The sequence below is a fragment of the Coptis chinensis genome, chromosome 4, assembly GCF_015680905.1.
Source record: "Coptis chinensis isolate HL-2020 chromosome 4, ASM1568090v1, whole genome shotgun sequence".
NCBI classification, from domain to species: domain Eukaryota; kingdom Viridiplantae; phylum Streptophyta; class Magnoliopsida; order Ranunculales; family Ranunculaceae; genus Coptis; species Coptis chinensis.
The window spans coordinates 51,415,001-51,434,370 of NC_141459.1; the positions used below are offsets into that span (position 1 = coordinate 51,415,001).

At 36.7% G+C, this 19,370-nt stretch overlaps 1 protein-coding gene and 1 pseudogene across 1 annotated transcript; one reads left to right on the forward strand and one right to left on the reverse strand.

The window, feature by feature from the left end:
• The window catches only part of LOC147503895 (uncharacterized), an 8,044-nt pseudogene extending 2,872 nt beyond the window's left edge, over window positions 1-5,172 (forward strand).
• A 7,827-nt stretch (window positions 5,173-12,999) lies between these two features.
• Window positions 13,000-13,413, reverse strand: LOC147503896 (putative zinc finger CCHC domain-containing protein At4g19190). Its single transcript, XM_086604998.1, has one exon. The coding sequence runs from the start codon at window positions 13,411-13,413 to the stop codon at window positions 13,000-13,002; it is 414 nt and encodes a 137-aa protein (XP_086461124.1).
• Between the last annotated feature and the right edge of the window lie 5,957 nt (window positions 13,414-19,370).

Sequence of the window (19,370 nt, forward strand, 5' to 3'; positions counted from 1 at the left end):
TATTGTTCAGAACTGCCTTTAATAGTTGTAGTCTCCCTGCATAAGACAATACTCTTCCCTTCCATGCTTGCATCTTTTTTCGAACTTTGTCTATCAGAGGCATACAATCAGTAGCTTTCAATCTTGTGGTTATCAGTGGCAACCCCATATATATTACCGGTAGAGTTCCCTTCTGAAACTGAATTATGCTCTCCATTTGCGTACACATAACAGCATCCATTCCCGCATAGAACATATTACTCTTCTCTAGATTGACTTGCAATCTTGAGCAGCTCTTGAATTTCATGAGTGTGTCCTTCAATGTTCTTACTGTGTCTAGATCTCCATTCATAAATGCAATGAGATCATCGGCAAACGATAAGTGAGTGATAGGTGGATTTATGCATTTATAATGAAGTCTATAGTCTCCTTCCTCCACTCTTTTTCTCAGCATCTGGGTAAAAAATTCCATTACCAAAACAAACAGGTATGGTGACATTGGGTCTCCTTGTCGGATTCCTCTCTTCCCTTTAAAGTACCCAAACGGTGTGCCATTGATCATGATGCTGTATCTTGGTGTTTCTATACATTTCTGTATCCAATTCACGAAGACTAAGGGCACTCCAATGCGTGTTAAGGCAAATCTAACTGCCTCCCATCTAATACAGTCATAAGCCTTCCTCAGATCTATTTTTGCTGCACATCTCGGGGGGGCATTGTCCCTGTGGTAATTGTGCAACAACTCATGTGATAGCAAGATATTATCATGAATGCTTCTACCCGAAATAAAAGCAGATTGATTGAGGGATATCACCTTGGGCATAAATGTTTTCATTCTACATGTCATAATCTTTGTAATGCACTTGTATATAACATTACAGCATGCAATGGGTCTGTAATCACCAAGAGAGTTTGGCTTAGGTACCTTTGGGATAAGAGTTATGCATGTAGAGTTCACCTCTTGCAGAAGCATTCTTGATCTAAAAAAATTCTTGACTGCACTGACAAAATCCTCCCCTATAATTCTCCAAGTTGCCTTGAAGAACAACGATGAGAACCCATCATTCCCTGGTGCTTTGTCGCTGTCTATCCTGGATAAACACTCTATGATTTCATCTCGAGTAATCTCTTTGATTAATTCGTCTTGGGTGATTTGATCCAGTTGTTCCACCTGTATGTCATTCATCATTGTAAAATCTATTTCCTCCATATGCTCTGGGCTGTATAACTCTTGATAAAACATGACACACTCTTCCCCGATCTCTGAAATCTCTTCTAGCATCCTCCCTTGGTGGTCTTTTCAGGCACGTTATTTTGTTTTTCATTCTTCTCATCTTTACTGAATTAAAGAAATATTTTGTGTTACTATCTCCCAGTGTCACTACTTGCTCCCTCGATTTTTGTTTACACTCTGACTCTTCTTCTACTGCTGCTTTCACATAAATTTTCCTTGTCATTCTCTCTCTTGTGATAAGCTGTTGGTCCAGTGGCCTTGTCTGTAGTAATGTGTATCTCCTCCAGTTCTTTCTCAGCATCTTGCTTTCTCGTTATAGTTCTACCTTTGTCTTTGTTCCAACTGATCAAGTCATTCTTTACCTGGCTAAGCTTCCTCATGAACGTGTACATTGGGTTTCCCACCACTAGTATGGCCCATGCCCCTTTGACAATCTCAGCGAACCCTTCCTCATCAATCCAGTAGTTAAAAAAGCGGAATGATTTCTTGCACTGCCCTTTACTTGTGGTAGACTTTACCACCATTGATGAATGGTCAGAGGTTGCTCCCAGGTTATTAAACGTTGCCTCTGTATCCCCATAATCATTTATCCATTCGGCATTAATCATAACTCTGTCCAGTTTCCTCCACATTCTCTTTTCTTGTTTGTTACTCCATGTTAGAAAATTCCCTTTGTATTTCAAGTCCACTAACCCCGCCATTGTTACACACTGCATTAAATCCTAGTATTGGTGAGGTCTTGTTTCTGTACCTCCTACTCTCTCTTGTGTACTCAGTACTGAGTTAAAATCTCCCAATATAATCCATGGTTTTTTAATTGTACACGGTAATTGGATAAGTGCACTCCACAACTCTCTTCTTTTATCTCTGTCATTCAACCCATACACCATTGTCACCACCATCTCCTTTCCATTAACCAGCTTCACATCCATTGTTATATTCTGCTCATCCTTTGTTATAAGACTCATGGTACATATTTGAGGGTTCCAGCAGACCCAGATCCGCCCTCTCTCATTGTGGTCATAATTGTGCTCTAGACTCCATCCTTGACAGCACCCATTCAGTACCCTTTGAATGTTTTTCTATTTCACTTTTGTTTCTACCACACCGAAAATACCTAACTCATTTTTTCGAATCAGTTCCTTTATTCCATATTGCTTAAAAGCTTTATTCAATCCTCGTATATTCCAACATCCTACACTAACCATTAATGTTTATATTGAGTTGTTAAAGGCCCATATCGCGACCCTCCTGATTCTGTGCCTTTCTTAGTTATGACTCCATGTGTTACTCTCACTGAATTTGAAAGTTTCCCAATCCTGTGACTTGGCCCTCCTACTGTGTCTGCTTGCTCCTTTGTATTCAAAGTTCTGTGTTCAAACCCTCCGTCTTTTTGTACTGTTTTGTCCTTCCTTATTATGGCCTCTATGCTCTGCTTCTTTCCATGTTCAGTTCCTTCAGTTCCCTTATGTGGTGTTACTCCTGATTCTGAGCACTCATCTCTCTTTCTTTCCTCTGTTACATCACCTTCTTCTGTTTTTGACTCCTCTTGTCTAGGCCTGCATGTTTGTTTCTTATTCGGTGTTTCCCACTCTCCTTCATCAGATACCTTATGCACTTCTTGGACTCTATCCTCTTTGTTATCCTTGCTACTTTGACCAGTCCCCATCTGATTGTCATCTGCTCTCACTTTTTTCAGCCATACTTCGTTCTTTATTGGTTCTCGTACTCTCTTTACTTGAACTTTGGCACAGTTGCTATCGTTGTGCCCAAATCTTTTGCACTCTGAGCATCGTGGCAGTTTCCAGTTGTACTCAAACCCCACATCAATAGCCCTCGTCTCATCGACAATTACTGTGATGCCTTTGGGATACTTACAGTCCACATCAATCTCTATGCATACGCGTGCGTAAGTAGTGCGTTTCTTATCTTCTGTTAGTTTATCCGCGAACATTGGAACTCCTATTGCACTTCCTACCAAACTGAACCCCTCCTTGTCCCAAAGTTCCATTGGAAACCTCTTCATCACCACCCATACTGGTAGTGTCTTCATCTCTTCAACTTCTGATGCAATGAACAGCTTCTATGGACGTATTACAAATAGCTTGCTCGCAATGTGAAACGACCCCATGTCCAGCACCTTGCGTCTATCCTCTGCACTCTCAAACTTAAACGTGTACATTGTCTCTCCATGAGTTTTCATATCGTATCCATGTTGTGTTCTCCACGTTCTGTTCACAACCTCTTTAACGTACCCAGGGCCGGCCCTGATGTATGAGGGGCCCAAGGCGAGTTTTTTAAAATGGGCCTATATTATTGAGAAAAAAACAAGTCTTTTACACAAGGTGTCATGGGCCAATGTTTGAATGGACTGGACTATACATAATTTGACTGGACTGAACAACCTTTACATGTGGCCTAATGGATATAAAATTATATTTGGGGGCCCAAATTTTGACCAACAAATTGGGGGCCCTAGGTGGCCGCCTAGTTGGCCTGCCCTCAGAGCCGACCCTACGTACCCATATCCAGGTCTCCTTCCAATGAAGTATCCAACAACAAGATCCTCATATTTCTTATGCACATGCGTAAACTGTGAGGATTTGACGTGTACAACTGGTCTCCCATTAACCATTGTTGGTGGTATGTATCTCAGGTTATCTTTTCCAACTGCCTCTCTTCCCATCATGTCAGACCAAGTACTTGTTTTTAGTGCTTCTGCGAATGTTTTCCTTCCTGTCAGAGTTTCCTCGACTTTTTCCAGATCCGATATTTTCGTTTCTGTGCTTCCTGCCTCCATGAGCTTCCCCTCCTCACGGTTTGTTCCTTCCTTGTCTGTTTTGTCTCCATCAGCCCTTGTTGTTTCCTTCATCTCGATCACCTTATGTTGTTCATTACTTTTTGCTGGAGCCTCTTCAAGTCTGGTCTGTTCACCTTCCTCTCCGCTCAACAAGTCTTTGTGAATCCTTAACATTCTTTGTGCCAGCAGTTTCTCCAATGATCCCTTTCCACATAGCTGCTCGACCTTCTTTGCTAGTATCTCTCCTTCCTCATCTTCAGTTTCATCTCGCGGTGGTGTGCTAGGTTTAGTTTTTTGTGTTTTGCCTAAGATTTCCATGTGTTTTTGTTATTTTGGTGTGAAAAACCAATGATACCCCTAAGAAACAAATCGCCCCTTAGAAGCCACCATTTTTGTTTTTTCCCCTTATTGACTTCATAAAAAAAAAAAAAAAAAAAAAAAAAAAAAAAAAAGAAAGGATTTCTAATTCTTGTTGGGTTCTAATTACGCGCACGTGGCATTCAGGAGAGTTTCTAATTTTTGTTTTAAACGTAATTAAAGGAGGAGAGTTTCCAGTTTCATATGACAACTAATCCTTGTTGGATACTGATGTTGGGCTGCTGCATAGCAAAATGGAAAGTTGAGTTTTATGTCCTAATTCTGAATTGATACTTGATTAAATGTATTCATCTTAAGTAATGGAATTGAGTCACCCCAATTCACAGTTGTTCACACTGAATCTGATTTTGAGATTAGACTTTACAGAGATTCTGCATGGATGTCTGCTCCTGTTCGTGACATTTCTTTTGAGAAAGCCACTAAACTTGGATTCCATAGGTTATTCAACTATATCCAAGTTGCCAATCTGAATAACTCCCAAGTGTCAATGACTATTCCTATCTTGACAAGCATTGTCGCAGACTCTAAACCTTTCCATTCATCCGCCTATTTTGTTCGATTCTACTTGCTCCTGTAAAGTTTTAGGGGACGCCACCCCTTCCTCTCCCTAAACTGAACCTGCAACCTGTTGCATGGTCAAGTCACTGCGTTGCAGTCAAAAAGATTTCCAACAGAGAAACTTTCTCTCAGTTTGAGCAGGTCTCCATGGGCAAACTAGACTTCAAAAGCCAATTCCACTTACTCAATTGCGTATAACCGTATCACTTGTAATGTACAATAGTCAATAAGTCTTCTATTTATGTGGTTCTCCTGTTCATCCTGTTCACACGCACTACCTGTGGTGGGAAATCAGTTTAAGCTAGGTTTCTACCATCCAGCAGCATAATATTACACAATGGTTTTTAAATACGCACCAGAGACCATCCAGCAGCATAATATTACACAGTGGTAATGGTTTTTAAATACGCATCAGAGACGCTATCAGTAAAATATATAGGAAAAAGGTATCCTAAGACCTAAATTTCAATAAAAAGGAGATTAGATTTACTCCATACGGTTAAAAAGTGTGGCTCCAAAGAAGTTGGTCATGTAGCTCATAGTTTCTGAATACTTCAAAAAAAAAATTCTACAGCTTGAAGACTTTTCCAATCACAATGCATTTCCACTGCTTGCAAGATACCGCTCAACGCATCTTGTATTTAACGATGATATGCAGGTAAACTGCTGAGTTAACGTTGTTTGGAAGTCTGGAAGCCATAGCTAATCCATGTGTACCGATTTTCTTTTCCTCAGGGTACAACATCTGTGGTCCATACAGTTTACTCGACTAACTCTCATTCTTCATTCATGCCTACTAAATTCTTCCACCAAACTCCATAAGTTCTTCTCCACCAATTGTATCCTATGTACCAAGAATATAAATCCAATTCATTGAAACAACTTCAAAAAATAAAAACAACAACAACAACAACAACAACAACAACAACAATAAACTATGATAAATAGAAACCTTTAATGGAATGCTTTCTTGTGTCTCGCCAGACTCCATAACTTCCGATCCACCAATTGGGTCCTACATTTAACGTAAAATTCATACAAATGAGCAAATAACTATAAAAAAAAAAAAGTAAAATCAAATATTTAAAAAAAAAATCTTTCAATAAGGTTGTTTGCTAACCTTCTCTAAATCTAAATCATTAATTGTTTTTTCAATTGTGCTCGTCCCTTTCTTCTTATTTCCTTGGTTCATTTTAGTGACTTGTTCTCGCTTCCCCTCTTTCTTCTTCTTTTCTTGCAACTTTTTAACAACTTGTTCTATCTTGCTTGTCTTCCGCTTGAAAGGTGGACGACCTGCACCACGAACTGATTGAGGACTACAAATAAGGCCATTATCCTTAGTCGTAGTATGAACATTACCACTAGTTTCACATGCAGTAGGCTGATCACTTCCACATGCAATAGGCTGATCACTTCCACATGTAGTAGGCTGACTACTCGCACATGCTCTTTCGCATTTCTTTAGTTCATTATTCAAGCCTTTAATCCACTTCATAACAATATTTGTCTTATCTTCATTGTCGATTGTCAAGTCTGCTGTTTCATAGAAGGTATTACACATCCTATCAAAACGTTCATTCTAAGGTTTTTGCATCCAATCAAAGTAACTGATTTTAACCTTTGTATGACACCTCTATACATCTTCCCTCTATCGATGAAGAATGTATTTTTCAGGTATATTTTGAATCTTTTTCTGAATCAATATGACAATAATGTGTTTACATAAGATTCCTCTAAACTCAAACAAGCGACAATTGCACTTGATGTCACTGTCATCTGGGTTGAAGCAAACTGTAAAAGTAAGTTGTAGATTTACCTCTCCAACCATAAGATCTTCGAAAATTTCATACACCTCAATGTCACATTCCTTTTTAACTGAAGACATGTCACAGTAGAGCTTCCCCGTTAACTCCTTCTGAAACTCCTTGAATTTTGCAGTTGTATAAGCATCTTGAAATTATTTCTCAATTTTATAGTGAGTAATACATAGGACCCGAGAGTTGAAGGAATTAAAATCTTCTTGGTTTTCTTTCTCAGCCTTGCTCTATAATGCATTCTCATATTACTCGACAAAAATTGTTTCAATGTAGTCTCCGAATTGACATACCCATAAAAAAATGCATTCATGCTCTCACTTCTTTGAGTACTAGACATTCCCGCCCAAAAAAATCATTTACAAACGCAGGAACCCAACGATGAATCTCCTTATACAAAGCATCTAACCATCTATTTTCCTTAAGATCATACTTCTCGATAAACTTGTTCCATCTTCCTTCGAATTCGGTGGTTGTTAAGGAATTATAAATAGTTTGTTGCATCGCAAACTTAATTGACTCGTACTTCTTATGACCCGTAATTTTTTAGGTAACTTTTTCATGATGTGCCATATACACCACCTATGGTGTGCATTCAGAAACACAATTCCTATAGCATTTTGCATGGCTTTGTCCTGGTCTGTAATTATTGCATTAGGAGCACGACTACCCATACAACCAAGCCAAGTCTGAAAAACCCAAGAAAAAATCTTGGTGTCTTTACGCGATATTAAAGCATAACCCAACAAGATTGACTGACCATGATAATTCACACCCACAAAAGGAGCAAACGACATGTCATACTTACTAGTTAAGTAAGTTGTGTGGAATGTGATCACATCACCGAACTCCTCATATGCTGCTCTGCTCCTTACATCTGCCCAAAATAAATTCCTTATTCTACCATTGTCATCTAAATCCATGAGGAAGTAGAAGTTAGAATTATCTGCTTGCATTTTTGCGAAGTAGTCCTGAACAGCTGCAGCATCCCCATTGCCAAGTCTTAACCTTCTGGATTTCTCAACATAATTACGACAATCTTTACCTAAATACGAAGTTTATCAAGTCCACCCACTTCCACAGCCAAAGAAGAATAACTTTTGTTTGGCCGAATACACGCTTGATCATTTATCTCAAGTTTCCTTTTGACACGGTTCAATTTACGATTTATTATGAAATATTGTGACTTTCCTGGACTCAAACCATGATTATGATAAAGTACTACGGATGTCACCTGCCACTTTCCATCAGAATCTAAATCAACTCTAAGCTTTGCATTACATCGGGTTTTTGTAACTGGATGCAATTTGAAAGCATTTCTTGAAGTGCTCTCTGTCTTGCCTGATCGAGAACATGTAAAAAGCACCCATCAAACCACCCCATCATCTCCCTTCGACGAAGACCTTTTCTTTATTGGAAACGCATTCTCAGTACTGTATGTAATGTAATATTCAAACAATCTTTCGGTAGTAATAAACACCATTCCTATTTCTGGATCTCCCACTTTTTCTTCTTAAACAAATTCATTCTCGATACGAGGTGTGGGAATTTGGCCCTAATGACCCTAACCCGGCCCTGACCGACCTGACCCTAAGCCTTATAAAGCCCTCACAGAGTTTAGGGCCGGCCCGGCCCGGCCCGGCCCTAATGCCTTATAGGGCAGGGCTAGGGCTAAGATTCTAAAACATAGGCCCGGCCCTAACCAAACCCTAACCGGCCCTGTTTCACACTTTCACTATAAATACACATACCATAATTGTCCAACTCTTTGTTAAATATTTTCAATTAAAATAACATTGTCCTTTGTAATTTATCACTTATACCCAAGGGTACTTCCAATAACTTGTCTTATATAACAAAAACTTGTCAACTTAACAGCCATGAAGAACAATGAGCACTAGCCTAATAAAAAATAAGACTTTATTCCTTTGATCATCAAGTCAAAGTCCATAACTTATTATTCTCAATTTCTTTTCTCACTTATTTCTTATAAATTAAATTTTTATTCACATCCAAGGCAAGTCTAAAACTAAAGATTTTCTTCCACACCATTAAAGCAAAATCTGAGAGGACACATTTGTAACATAGAAACCAAAAACAACCTTTGTCGGAAAAATGACATTTGTAATCTCAAACCTTTCTCCATCACTTGTTCAAAAGCCAATATTTTCATTTCCATATACAAAGCTTGAATCACTTTTAAATTAGAAGAAAGGTAATATTATATTTGTTTGAATCTATTATAGAAATAATTTATGATATTACAAATAGTTTAACAACTTCCATGACCCTTAACCAAAACTATTATGTTTCTTCTTTATATCTATTACTTCTTCCTTTAAAATGATAATATAATTATTTGTCTATGTATTTCAATTTAAAATGTAATTTTAGTGAGGTTTGAGTACAAGGAAGAACAAATTCCGAACTCTCGATGTACTTCAGTTCATTAGATTGTGGATGTGCATTTTAAATTTTTGGACTTATACAGGATTATTACTAGATTGGTTGGACTTTGAGTTTGTAGATTATTATACATTTTTGTAATATAAATGAGTTTTAAAATTGATGTAGTAAAAAAAAAGAAAATATATAGGCCCGGCCCTAAAACCCGGCCCTAAAGCCTTTAAAGAGGGCTTAGGGTAGGGTAAGGGCTTGAGGTTTAGACTTGTGACCCGACCCTATGCTGACTTTAGGGCCGGGCCGACCCGGCCCTAATATTTGAAGGGCTTTAAATGTTTAGGGCCGGGCTAGCCCGACCCGGCCCATTGCCCACCCCTACTCGATACCCACATCAACACCAATTGTGTCTTCCAATTCTTTATCATTGATGCCCTCATTCTCATGCATTTCTATACTTATATCGTCAAATTCAGAAATTTCTGGCTCCATTCATGAAAGAAAGAAGTAAACAATTACAAATAATTAAAACTTTGGTATATTACAATAAATAATAACTTAGGTGTTATTTGGTGCATTTTTTTTTTTTTTTTTGGAGTTTGGAAAAGAAGGGATGGGAGAGAGAGAGAGAGAGAGAGCGCGAGAAGGTAAGGGTTTATCATAGAATAGAAAAGTAAAATGGTATGTTTGACTTTTGCTTATGTGGACATGACACGTCACCAGCCACCTCAGTGTGTTGGTTGACTGTGTCAATATCCTGTGTCAGTGTAGTATTACTCATAGACTCCACATGCGAGCCACATTGGATTTTAAACATTTGATATTATGTGTAAAAAATTGCGTCGTCAACGAACAAATGGAAGTTTTGCAAAATGTGAAAAACTAAGTGGGAATCCAAAGTGTTGGCTTCTCATTGGTTTAAATGAACGAGAATCCAAAATTTGTGGAGTCCCATTTTTTGAAGTAGTGGGTAATTAGAAGTTTTGAAGTTTGATTTTTTTTTTTAAATGTGTAGAACTATGTTCATTTTTAAATAATTTTTTACACACTTTTAACTTTAAAAAAAAAATAGACATTTTCATGGGTAGAAATGTTTTAGAGTGAAACGTGTAAATTTACACTAAAAATAATTTACATGTTGCCATGCATTGCCGGTGCTCTAAAAGGTTTTCCATTAGCATATTACAAAAGTTTCAAGTATTTGCTAATTCCACCCAAAATATATCTACCTCATTAAGAAATATCACAATCTTTTAATCTACTAGGTAAATAGACCCAAACCCAATGCTGAAATTTCATTGTTGAATTGCTAGAGTGTGAACTTCAACATCATGTGCAATATCAGAAAGGGAACTAAAAAGAAATGCTCAAAACATTAATTAGGAATGATAAATAAATGGTAAGAAACAACATAGTACAAAAAAAATATAACATCTAAAGATAAAATATAATCAGAAAATCACATTTGGAATGATATTGTTTGACAAATGGATACTATATTCTTAGTGTTGACAATTGCACATGATAAATAATTATCTTGACAGGCTCTATCCAAGCAGGCTGCGCTCCAACTAATTGCAGCATCAAATGATTTAGATATCAGTTTACAAAAATTGTTCTCAAGCCTTATCAAGATCACTAGGAAGTATCATGTAGGAGAAATGCTCCGAACGAAAGAACAATTATATGACATATATTAGTTGGTTACTAGGTGAAAATCTATTAGATTGTGAAAAAGTTTTTTTTTTCTAGCAACTCTAGAAGAATTGATAAATAAGTCTCTCAAAAACATATTATTCTACAGTGGCTTGGTTGGATACATCTATGTTGATTTTGAAAGAATACAACCAGTTTTGTGGTTAAAGTGAAAGGTATTTCAAAAATAAACATATCTGCGGCTGAAGATCTTATCTTGAGTAGCATTCATAGGTTGGAGAACTTGAGATATCAAAAACAATTATATTTGCTAAAGAAAAGGATACATGAATAATGTAGCAGATCAAGATTAGTGTCCTCTCCATTAATCAACTGATTTTTTTGTCACAAAATATGAATTGTGTGACTGTTGTCCTTACAGGGTCTTTGCAGAAATTGTATTTATACATCTTGTTTTAGAAAATAATCAACTTTTTACTAAATTCAAATATATGTTGTATATTCAATTCAATTTCTTATAGAACTAAGAATTAATTTCAAAAAATATATATAATTTTGAAATTTTGAAGCAATTCAGAGTTATTTCAAAATTAAAATCCATATGTTATTGATATATGTTTCAAAATTATTTTTTTACCACGCCTCTTAGTGCGGTATCTGATGCATTTCATTCGATTATTTTTCTTTTGGTACATTGCTAATATACCCTCCTCTCTTACAGATAAGAAAATTTGGCCAGTGTTTTTATAATTCATTCTTAATGTCTCTAATGTAGATGACTTGAACTAGTTCTCATGGAGCAAGAGAGAGCACTTGTTTTTGTTTTTTCCTTTTGATAATTAATGAACATGGATTTTGGAATAAATTGGTCTCTCTCTAGATAATTGTTTGTTTGCTCTAAACAAGGTCATCCGTCTTGATCGTGTTTCCATTATCAATAAAGGATGTTTCACATCATGATTTTTTCAAGAGATTATGGGGTTAGGCAGACCCCTACCTTATTCAACCAAAAGAATAAAGCTTACAAGCTCCCTAGAGAGTATAAATCTTTATAGGGAGTACATCACAACAAAGCATATGCTACATTATATTGCTACACTCCAATAATCCTTCTTAAGAGAACTGCAAAGGGCTACATACCTTCCTAATAGTACATGATCATTTGATCATTAGAGGTAGGATCCTCACAACAAAGCCATTACATCATGAAACACTCGTGAACATAACTCACCAGTTTCACATACTTTCCGATAACTTTGACACAAAAATCTAAGAATAATACATCATATAGCATTAATACATCCATCAAATAGCATTTTTATATTTTATAATAATACATCATCATATGCTTGATGAGTTTGTTTGCCAAAAGTATAAAACATTGCCTAACCTCCAAAAATAAAATAAAATAATAATAAATAAATAAATAAATAATAATCTCTACTAGTAGTATCTCCTATAATGAACCTGACCCCTTAAATTTATCCGGGTATTTTTCTTACGCATAGTACCCCTAATGATTAATTAAATTAAAACACCCATATACTATTTAGACGGACTACTTTATCTTTTTCAAGTCTTTGTAAATTCTTGGTTCCCATATTGCCCTTAAATTGAAGTATTGGCTAACAGTAATTGGTCATTTCATGTATTAGTTAATTAAAATACCAAACCCACGCATCAATTTTAATTGTACGCCACCATAAATGATATTTAATTACCAATTTAATGTGACGGTTTAGAAAAATGAAAAGACAAGAGCGAGAGTACGAAGGGAACTTTCCATTACCGAAAACTGAAAAGTCCCAAAATTAACCAACAAAGGTTTCTTTCCATCTTTATCTCATCATTGCAATCATCAGTTTACTTATTTTTTCATAACATCTTAATACTGCTTCAACAGTAACAACAACTATTCCTCCTCCTACTGGCGTTCATGAATTACTCGAGTGTTTTTTTTGTACCAATTCCATGTACCCTCATATTCATCAGGTTTGTGTTAATGACTTTTGAGTTTTGTTGGGGTTTGCTTTTTGCATGTTTTGGTTAGTGGGTGTTCTTCATACTTCGAATTTGTTTAAGTATGTATGGGATTTTGCCTAATTTCTTGATATCCAAAGGTTGGCTGGTTCATTATGTGCGCATTAATCGTATGATAGAGAATGACATTTCTTTAACACCTAGAGAAATTCCTTTGAAGCTTTTTTACTTGGAGGTCGATCTATCGCATCTTTTAAAGGACATTCACGATCACCACTTTGGTGACCAAAATTTCCAAATCTCAAACACTTCACATTACGAACTTCTACTCCAAATGGTTTCGACCTTGCAGTTAGACCTGTCTCCAAACGGGGATCATTTTTCAATACTTCAAACTCTTCTTCTCTGGGCAATGCATGGCCAAAAATATCTTTTGGCCTGAGCTTCTTCTTTTCTTCTGCTAGCATTGATGAAGGCGCCCTGTGGCCATCAGTAAAGGGTTGAGGATAACAAACTCCGTCCGTTCTTCTTCTCTCATCTTCAAGCTCAGCAGCTTTGACACTTTCCGCATTGTAACCAGGTGGGCGAACATACATAAAGCTCACAGCCTTCATTACCTCAATCTTCTCTTTCTCTTTCTTAGATTTTAACGCATTCTATCGAAAAAACTCTTGTTCGTGAGCAAACTCTCTGGCAACTTCTTCAGCTGTACGCTGCTTCTGAGCATCAGTCTGTTCAGCAACCATTTATGATGTTGGTACGGTTCGGGTAAGATAAAGGATGCCATGGTTTTTTATTCAAATAATAATGACTCCATGTTGTACCTACTGTCTATCATGCAGTTCATCATATACTTGCTCATTTGAAGCATATTTGTTAGCAAAATGCTTGGTACGTCATTCTTTTCCTTGTGTAAATGCAGGATCCTCTAAGAGGTGGTACAGATGACTTGGTCAAAGATCTAATTGCTTTTATTCACGCTGGTGATCAAGTGGCTCTTGCCAAAGATGCAGTGGTCATCACTCCAAGGAGACGCATGGTGAAGTAGGCTCGGAAAATCAGCCCTTTTAATCACACTTCAAATTCCAAGTGATGCAAAACTTCAGGTTCTCATTACTCAAAGCATTTTATTTTTTTTTTTTTGTATGTTGTGTTACTCTTGTAGCAGTAGACCATCTGACACTCCAACATTTTTGAAGTTCTGATAACGATAATGTACCGCTATGAAGTCTTTGGTTAACTTGGTTATGATAACTCAAGTTTCATTGCATTTGGATATCTGCGCCTGATGTTATGCTTCCCAACTAAAAATTGATTATTGATAGGACTGAAATATGGCATTATTCCTATGGATATTGCCCCTAGCAATCCTACTCATTGACCACATCTTTATGAACTCAACCTTTGCAATCATTTGCCCAAACACATCCGAGTCACTTAAGGAGTCTCCTTGGTGTTATAGTCTATGGAGACAAAAATTTTATATCTTCATTCTTTTGGGTCTTTTGCTTTTGTATTAAATATTTATTGATTGGTTATTTTCTTCTTTTGCCCTTTCTAAGTTGGTATGCTATTGGGTTTGCAGCTTTTGTTGTAGGCATGGCCTGTTTGGTTGGGGTTAACTTTTAGTGCAAAATTGATTGCATCTCTAGCTAAATCTTTTGAGGTATGTCTACTTTAATAAGTTAAATATATGTTACTAGAACTGTGTGCCTTCACACTTCAGTTTGTGTAGTTGGTCAAATGAATCCTACCATGTTTTATATATGCGGAAAATTGTATGCTCAAATGCGACTTTCAGCTTCTGTATATTTTATTCTCTACAACAATCTTTTTTCTACTTGCAGGATAAGTTTATGAAAGAAGACAACTTGTCCTTGCGAAATCTGAACCTTTTGCTATCTTAGTACACATTTGGTGTTTGCTCTAGGTTGGTGACCTCCATTGCTGAAAAAAATTGTTTTAAAGTAGCATAATAATTTTGTATGGTACACACCAGCTTCATACTAGATTGGTAGAAAACTCATAATTGTTATTGTCTAAGTTCTCCACCATCTCTAATAATCAACTATGTGCTGGTAATTTTCAGTGATTTGATATATGACTTTCTAAGCATTTTGAGCAAGTGATTGTTAGAGATAGATGTTTCCACTATATTGACAATTTTACCAATGTAAGTCTTCTTTCTTCTCTTTTTGGAAGTTTACCATGTGAAAATAACAATAAGTTACGGATGTAACCAACACCAATATGATCTTGACTTTATAAATCATCCTATCAACTTCTTCTTCTAATTGTTTATCTATACCTTCTATTTGTGAATAGATGCAAGTAGTAGATAAGAGTGAAAGCGCTAATGAGGATATCGCGGTGCTCTTTTTTCAGTTAGATTTGGCAACTAGAGAGCTAATATGCTACCGATTTTTTTATTTATTTTTTTTTTCTGGCATACATTTTTGTTCTTGAAAAATTATTGTCAGACGTATTTTAAAAATGGTTGTGTGCTTTGAATATGGAGTGGTATGAAATTGCTTAAGGACTAAGGAACAAGCTTACAGATGTACCTCTATCAAACTTAAATGGTTATCTGGAGTAGAAAATTTGTTTGTTACTGAAAACTGAAAGTAGATATCACATTTCGATGGAATAATAACAAAGAAATATCTATCTTCTTGGTTTTATATTTTTTGCGGATAACACCTTTTTTTATAATGTTATTAATTCATTGCTACTACTTTGAAATTGAATTTTTGGGTTTAGGATTTGGAATTTAGTTTTTGTAGACTGTTTAAGTGACACTTTTTCAGATTGTGTACTTCCATGAGCATATCCTCGCATTAATAGACAAAGGCATCATTGGATGTCGACCATAAATTTTTTGCATAATTCAATCAGATTTTTACTTTTGAAAAGTTATAATGGTAAGGTTCACATGATGACATGAAAGCGTATGACGATATTATGATTTACAAGTTTAGCAAGTCTACTATGGTTACGCTTTTATGCAGCTGGCTGAAGTTCTTCGCAATGGAAGTAATAATAACTCTTGAAAGGTGACGTGTCGGTTTGTCGGATAAACTTTTGCAAGCAGTAATTCTCTTTCACTGGTGATTGTTAGTAAAATATATTCGTGTTTATGTTGTGTAAATATACACTTACCTAGGTTGTTCATTACTGAGAACTAGAAACCAAGAGTATAAGCTATCAAGAACATATTTTTCTTTTCCGGATGAATATATACAAAATAGTTATCCGGTAATGTTTTTGCTTTCTTGATCGCCTTATTTGTATGTTTAACTCTATTCATGATATTAACAGCTATGAGAGGATAGATTGAAGATGAATGTGAATGGTTAGTGTACTATTCTTCGTTTGATCATATAAACCTCACACTTCTATTAGAATTTGAATCATATAATAGCAAAACTATATACCTTATCATTTTAAGTAATTCTGTAAGATCTAAGATGTGTAGAGTTGAAAGTATATACCATACACTATATACTTCATTGCTTAGATAGTATTTTTAGGTTGATGGTTCATATTTAGATGGTTAGATGTGTCTTGCTTTTGAGTTACTCTTTTCATGTCATGTCTTACATGCTCTCATAAAGAGATCAAGTAATATTGTTTCGACCCCCACCTACGTGGCAAACGTCCATTACTAGGGGTCTCTATTTTATTCATTTAATCGACAGGGCTAAAACCCAATTTGCAATATCATGGATCAAAGTATAGGCCCATTAACTCATGTGTCTACGGCTGAACCTTAGCCACATGGCTTGCCACTAATGTACATTGATTTATGTCCAGATTCATTTCTTATCAAAGAGATAATTATCAGTTGAAAGTTATAATCTATCACAATTACTCAAGCTACAAGATTACTTGAGCTACAAGGACTCTCTACTATACCTATATAAATACCAAACTATTTTTCATTCAGAACTACGTTCTGGAGACTTGATCCCATTGATAATTTGGGTGCGTAGGCAACCGCAAGGTACAGTCTCATCATTCCCTCGATCACCATCATTTTTCTAACTACTTTTCTACGTTCTTCGTCTCTTTCGTCAACACTTAGTGTTTTGATCATATTTGGTCGAAACATAATTGGCGCCGTCTGCGGTTCTTATGCGAAACCGACGATCACGTTCTACAAAAGTTATGACGAATACTCGACGAGCCTAAGTTCTCGATGCACTTACTAATGATCATCGCGAATGTGCGGTTCCAGGTCAACTTGGCGGTATCGAACTACTCCCTCCTATTCCTTTTCAATATCTGATTACATACGACCCGGCTACCGTTCCACCGATGCGCCAAATTATTCAACACGAAGTTATTGCCTCTGACGATTTTTCGTCATCTGTTGCGGATAATGTCCGTCATATGTCTTGAGGCATTCTTGTATTGAAAATATTACACTGGCTTTGTTTTATGCTGTTAGACGTCTTAAGCTTATTTCAAATAAGGAATAGTCGAAGTTTATACTTGTTGAATATCCGCTGCGCAAGTTTTTTCGCAACGTCTACGGATCGAGTCGCAGAATGGAAAAGTTACCTTAGCGTTTACAACATTGTCTCTGACACTCATACAATTAAACAGAGACAAACTTTGGTTTCGCTAATGACTGATTTTCTTATTGATGATATTCCTATGTCGAAAGCATTACTCGATGAGGAAAACGTCGATCTTTAATTGTCATTACCTCCCGGGGGCGATGACTTAAAATATTTATCGGATATATCAGCTACTTGCTAGATTTACACCGATTGTTCGCATAATAAGTCTGCATCCAGTCTTGTTTGTGTCATCTTGAAGCTGAATGAAGACATAATTGAGAGGTCTCTACATTGGGGATTTGAGGCGTCAAATAATATGGCCGAGTCCGAAACTGTCATTTGTGGTATACGCACAACTCTTCAGCTGGGGGCGACTAAGTTATGATTAATTATTCTAAGCTAGTCGTTAGCCAATTTGAATGATAATATGCGGCTCGCAATGATAGAATGGACGTTTATTTAGACTTCGTTCAACGAATTGCATGAAATTTTACATTTATCATTACTGTACAGTATCCGCATTATGATGTAAGGCATCCTGATTCTATCGCATACTTATCCGTAGAAAATCAAGTCGTCACTGTTATGACAACACTGGATTAACCACTTATGTTGTAAGATGATTCCAACGAGCTTGGCACTGATAATGTCTCGGTATCTACCGACGAGGATCATGCAGCTGACGATGCTCAGGAATTCCTGATGACTAAAAAACTCTATCACAGCAGCACAAGTCTCAATCCTATCCTTCGTTGTTTGGGCAGAACGAACAATTTACTAGGCCTCGAAGGAATTCATTCAGGACTATGTGAACACCACTCCCGGGGGCGAAATCTCACTCACATAGCAATGACCCAATGGTATTGGTGCCCATACATGCCAAAGGATGTTAAGCATTTGTCCGAGAAGTGTGTGCCTTGTCAAACACATGATATATGGTATGGGTCAACTTCCCACGACGAAGCGTCATCCAATCCATAAACCTTGGTCATTTGCAAAATGGGGCCTTGACATTGTTGGTTTATTTCCGACAGCCCCTGACAGTGTTCATTTCTGGCTCGTCGTAACAAATTATTTTACTAAATGAGCGGACAAAATTAACAAGTTGAACGAAAAACCTAAGTTCTAATGTTATAATTTTGTTTCCATCGCAACATTACTATCGCTCCGACAAAATCTGACGAAATTACCACGTTTAATTTCGTCAGTCTAAGTTGAACGCTTTTACGCTCGCTTAGTCATTATTATCACTACAACAAAATCTGATGAAATTACCACGTTTAATTTCGTCAGTCTAAGATGAACGCTGTTACGCTCGCTTAGTCGTTACTATCACTACAACAAAATCTGGCGAAATTACCACGTTTAATTTCATCAGTCTAAGTTGAACGTTTTTACGCTCTCTTAGTCGTTACTATCGCTCCAACAAAATCTGACGAAATTACCACGTTTAATTTCGTCAGTCTAAGTTGAACGCTTTTACGCTCGCTTAGTCGTTACTATCACTACAACAAAATCTGGCGAAATTACCACGTTTAATTTCGTCAGTCTAAGTTGAACGCTTTTACGCTCGCTTAGTCGTTACTATCGCTCCGACAAAATCTGGCGAAATTACCACGTTTAATTTCGTTAGTCGTTACTATTACTACAACAAAATCTGGCAAAATTACCACGTTTAATTTCGTCAGTCTAAGTTGAACGCTTTTACGCTCGCTTAGTCATTACTATCGCTCCGACAAAATCTGGCGAAATTACCACGTTTAATTTCGTCAATCTAAGCTAAACGCTTTTACGCCGCTTTTAGTCGTTACTATCATTACGACAAAAATCGACGAAATTACCCGTTTAATTTTCGTGGGTCTAAGTTGAACGCTTTTACGCTTTTAGTTCGTTACTATCGCTCGGACAAAATCCGCGAAATTACCACGTTTAATTTTCGTGGGTCTAAGTTGAACGTTTTTTACGCTCGCTTAGTCGTTATCACTACAACAAACTCTAGCGAAATT

What these genes read in the sequence shown, in the direction of transcription:
- LOC147503896 (XM_086604998.1), bottom strand. Translation starts at nt 13,413, where the DNA reads ATGAAGGCTGTGAGCTTTATGTATGTTCGCCCACCTGGTTACAATGCG.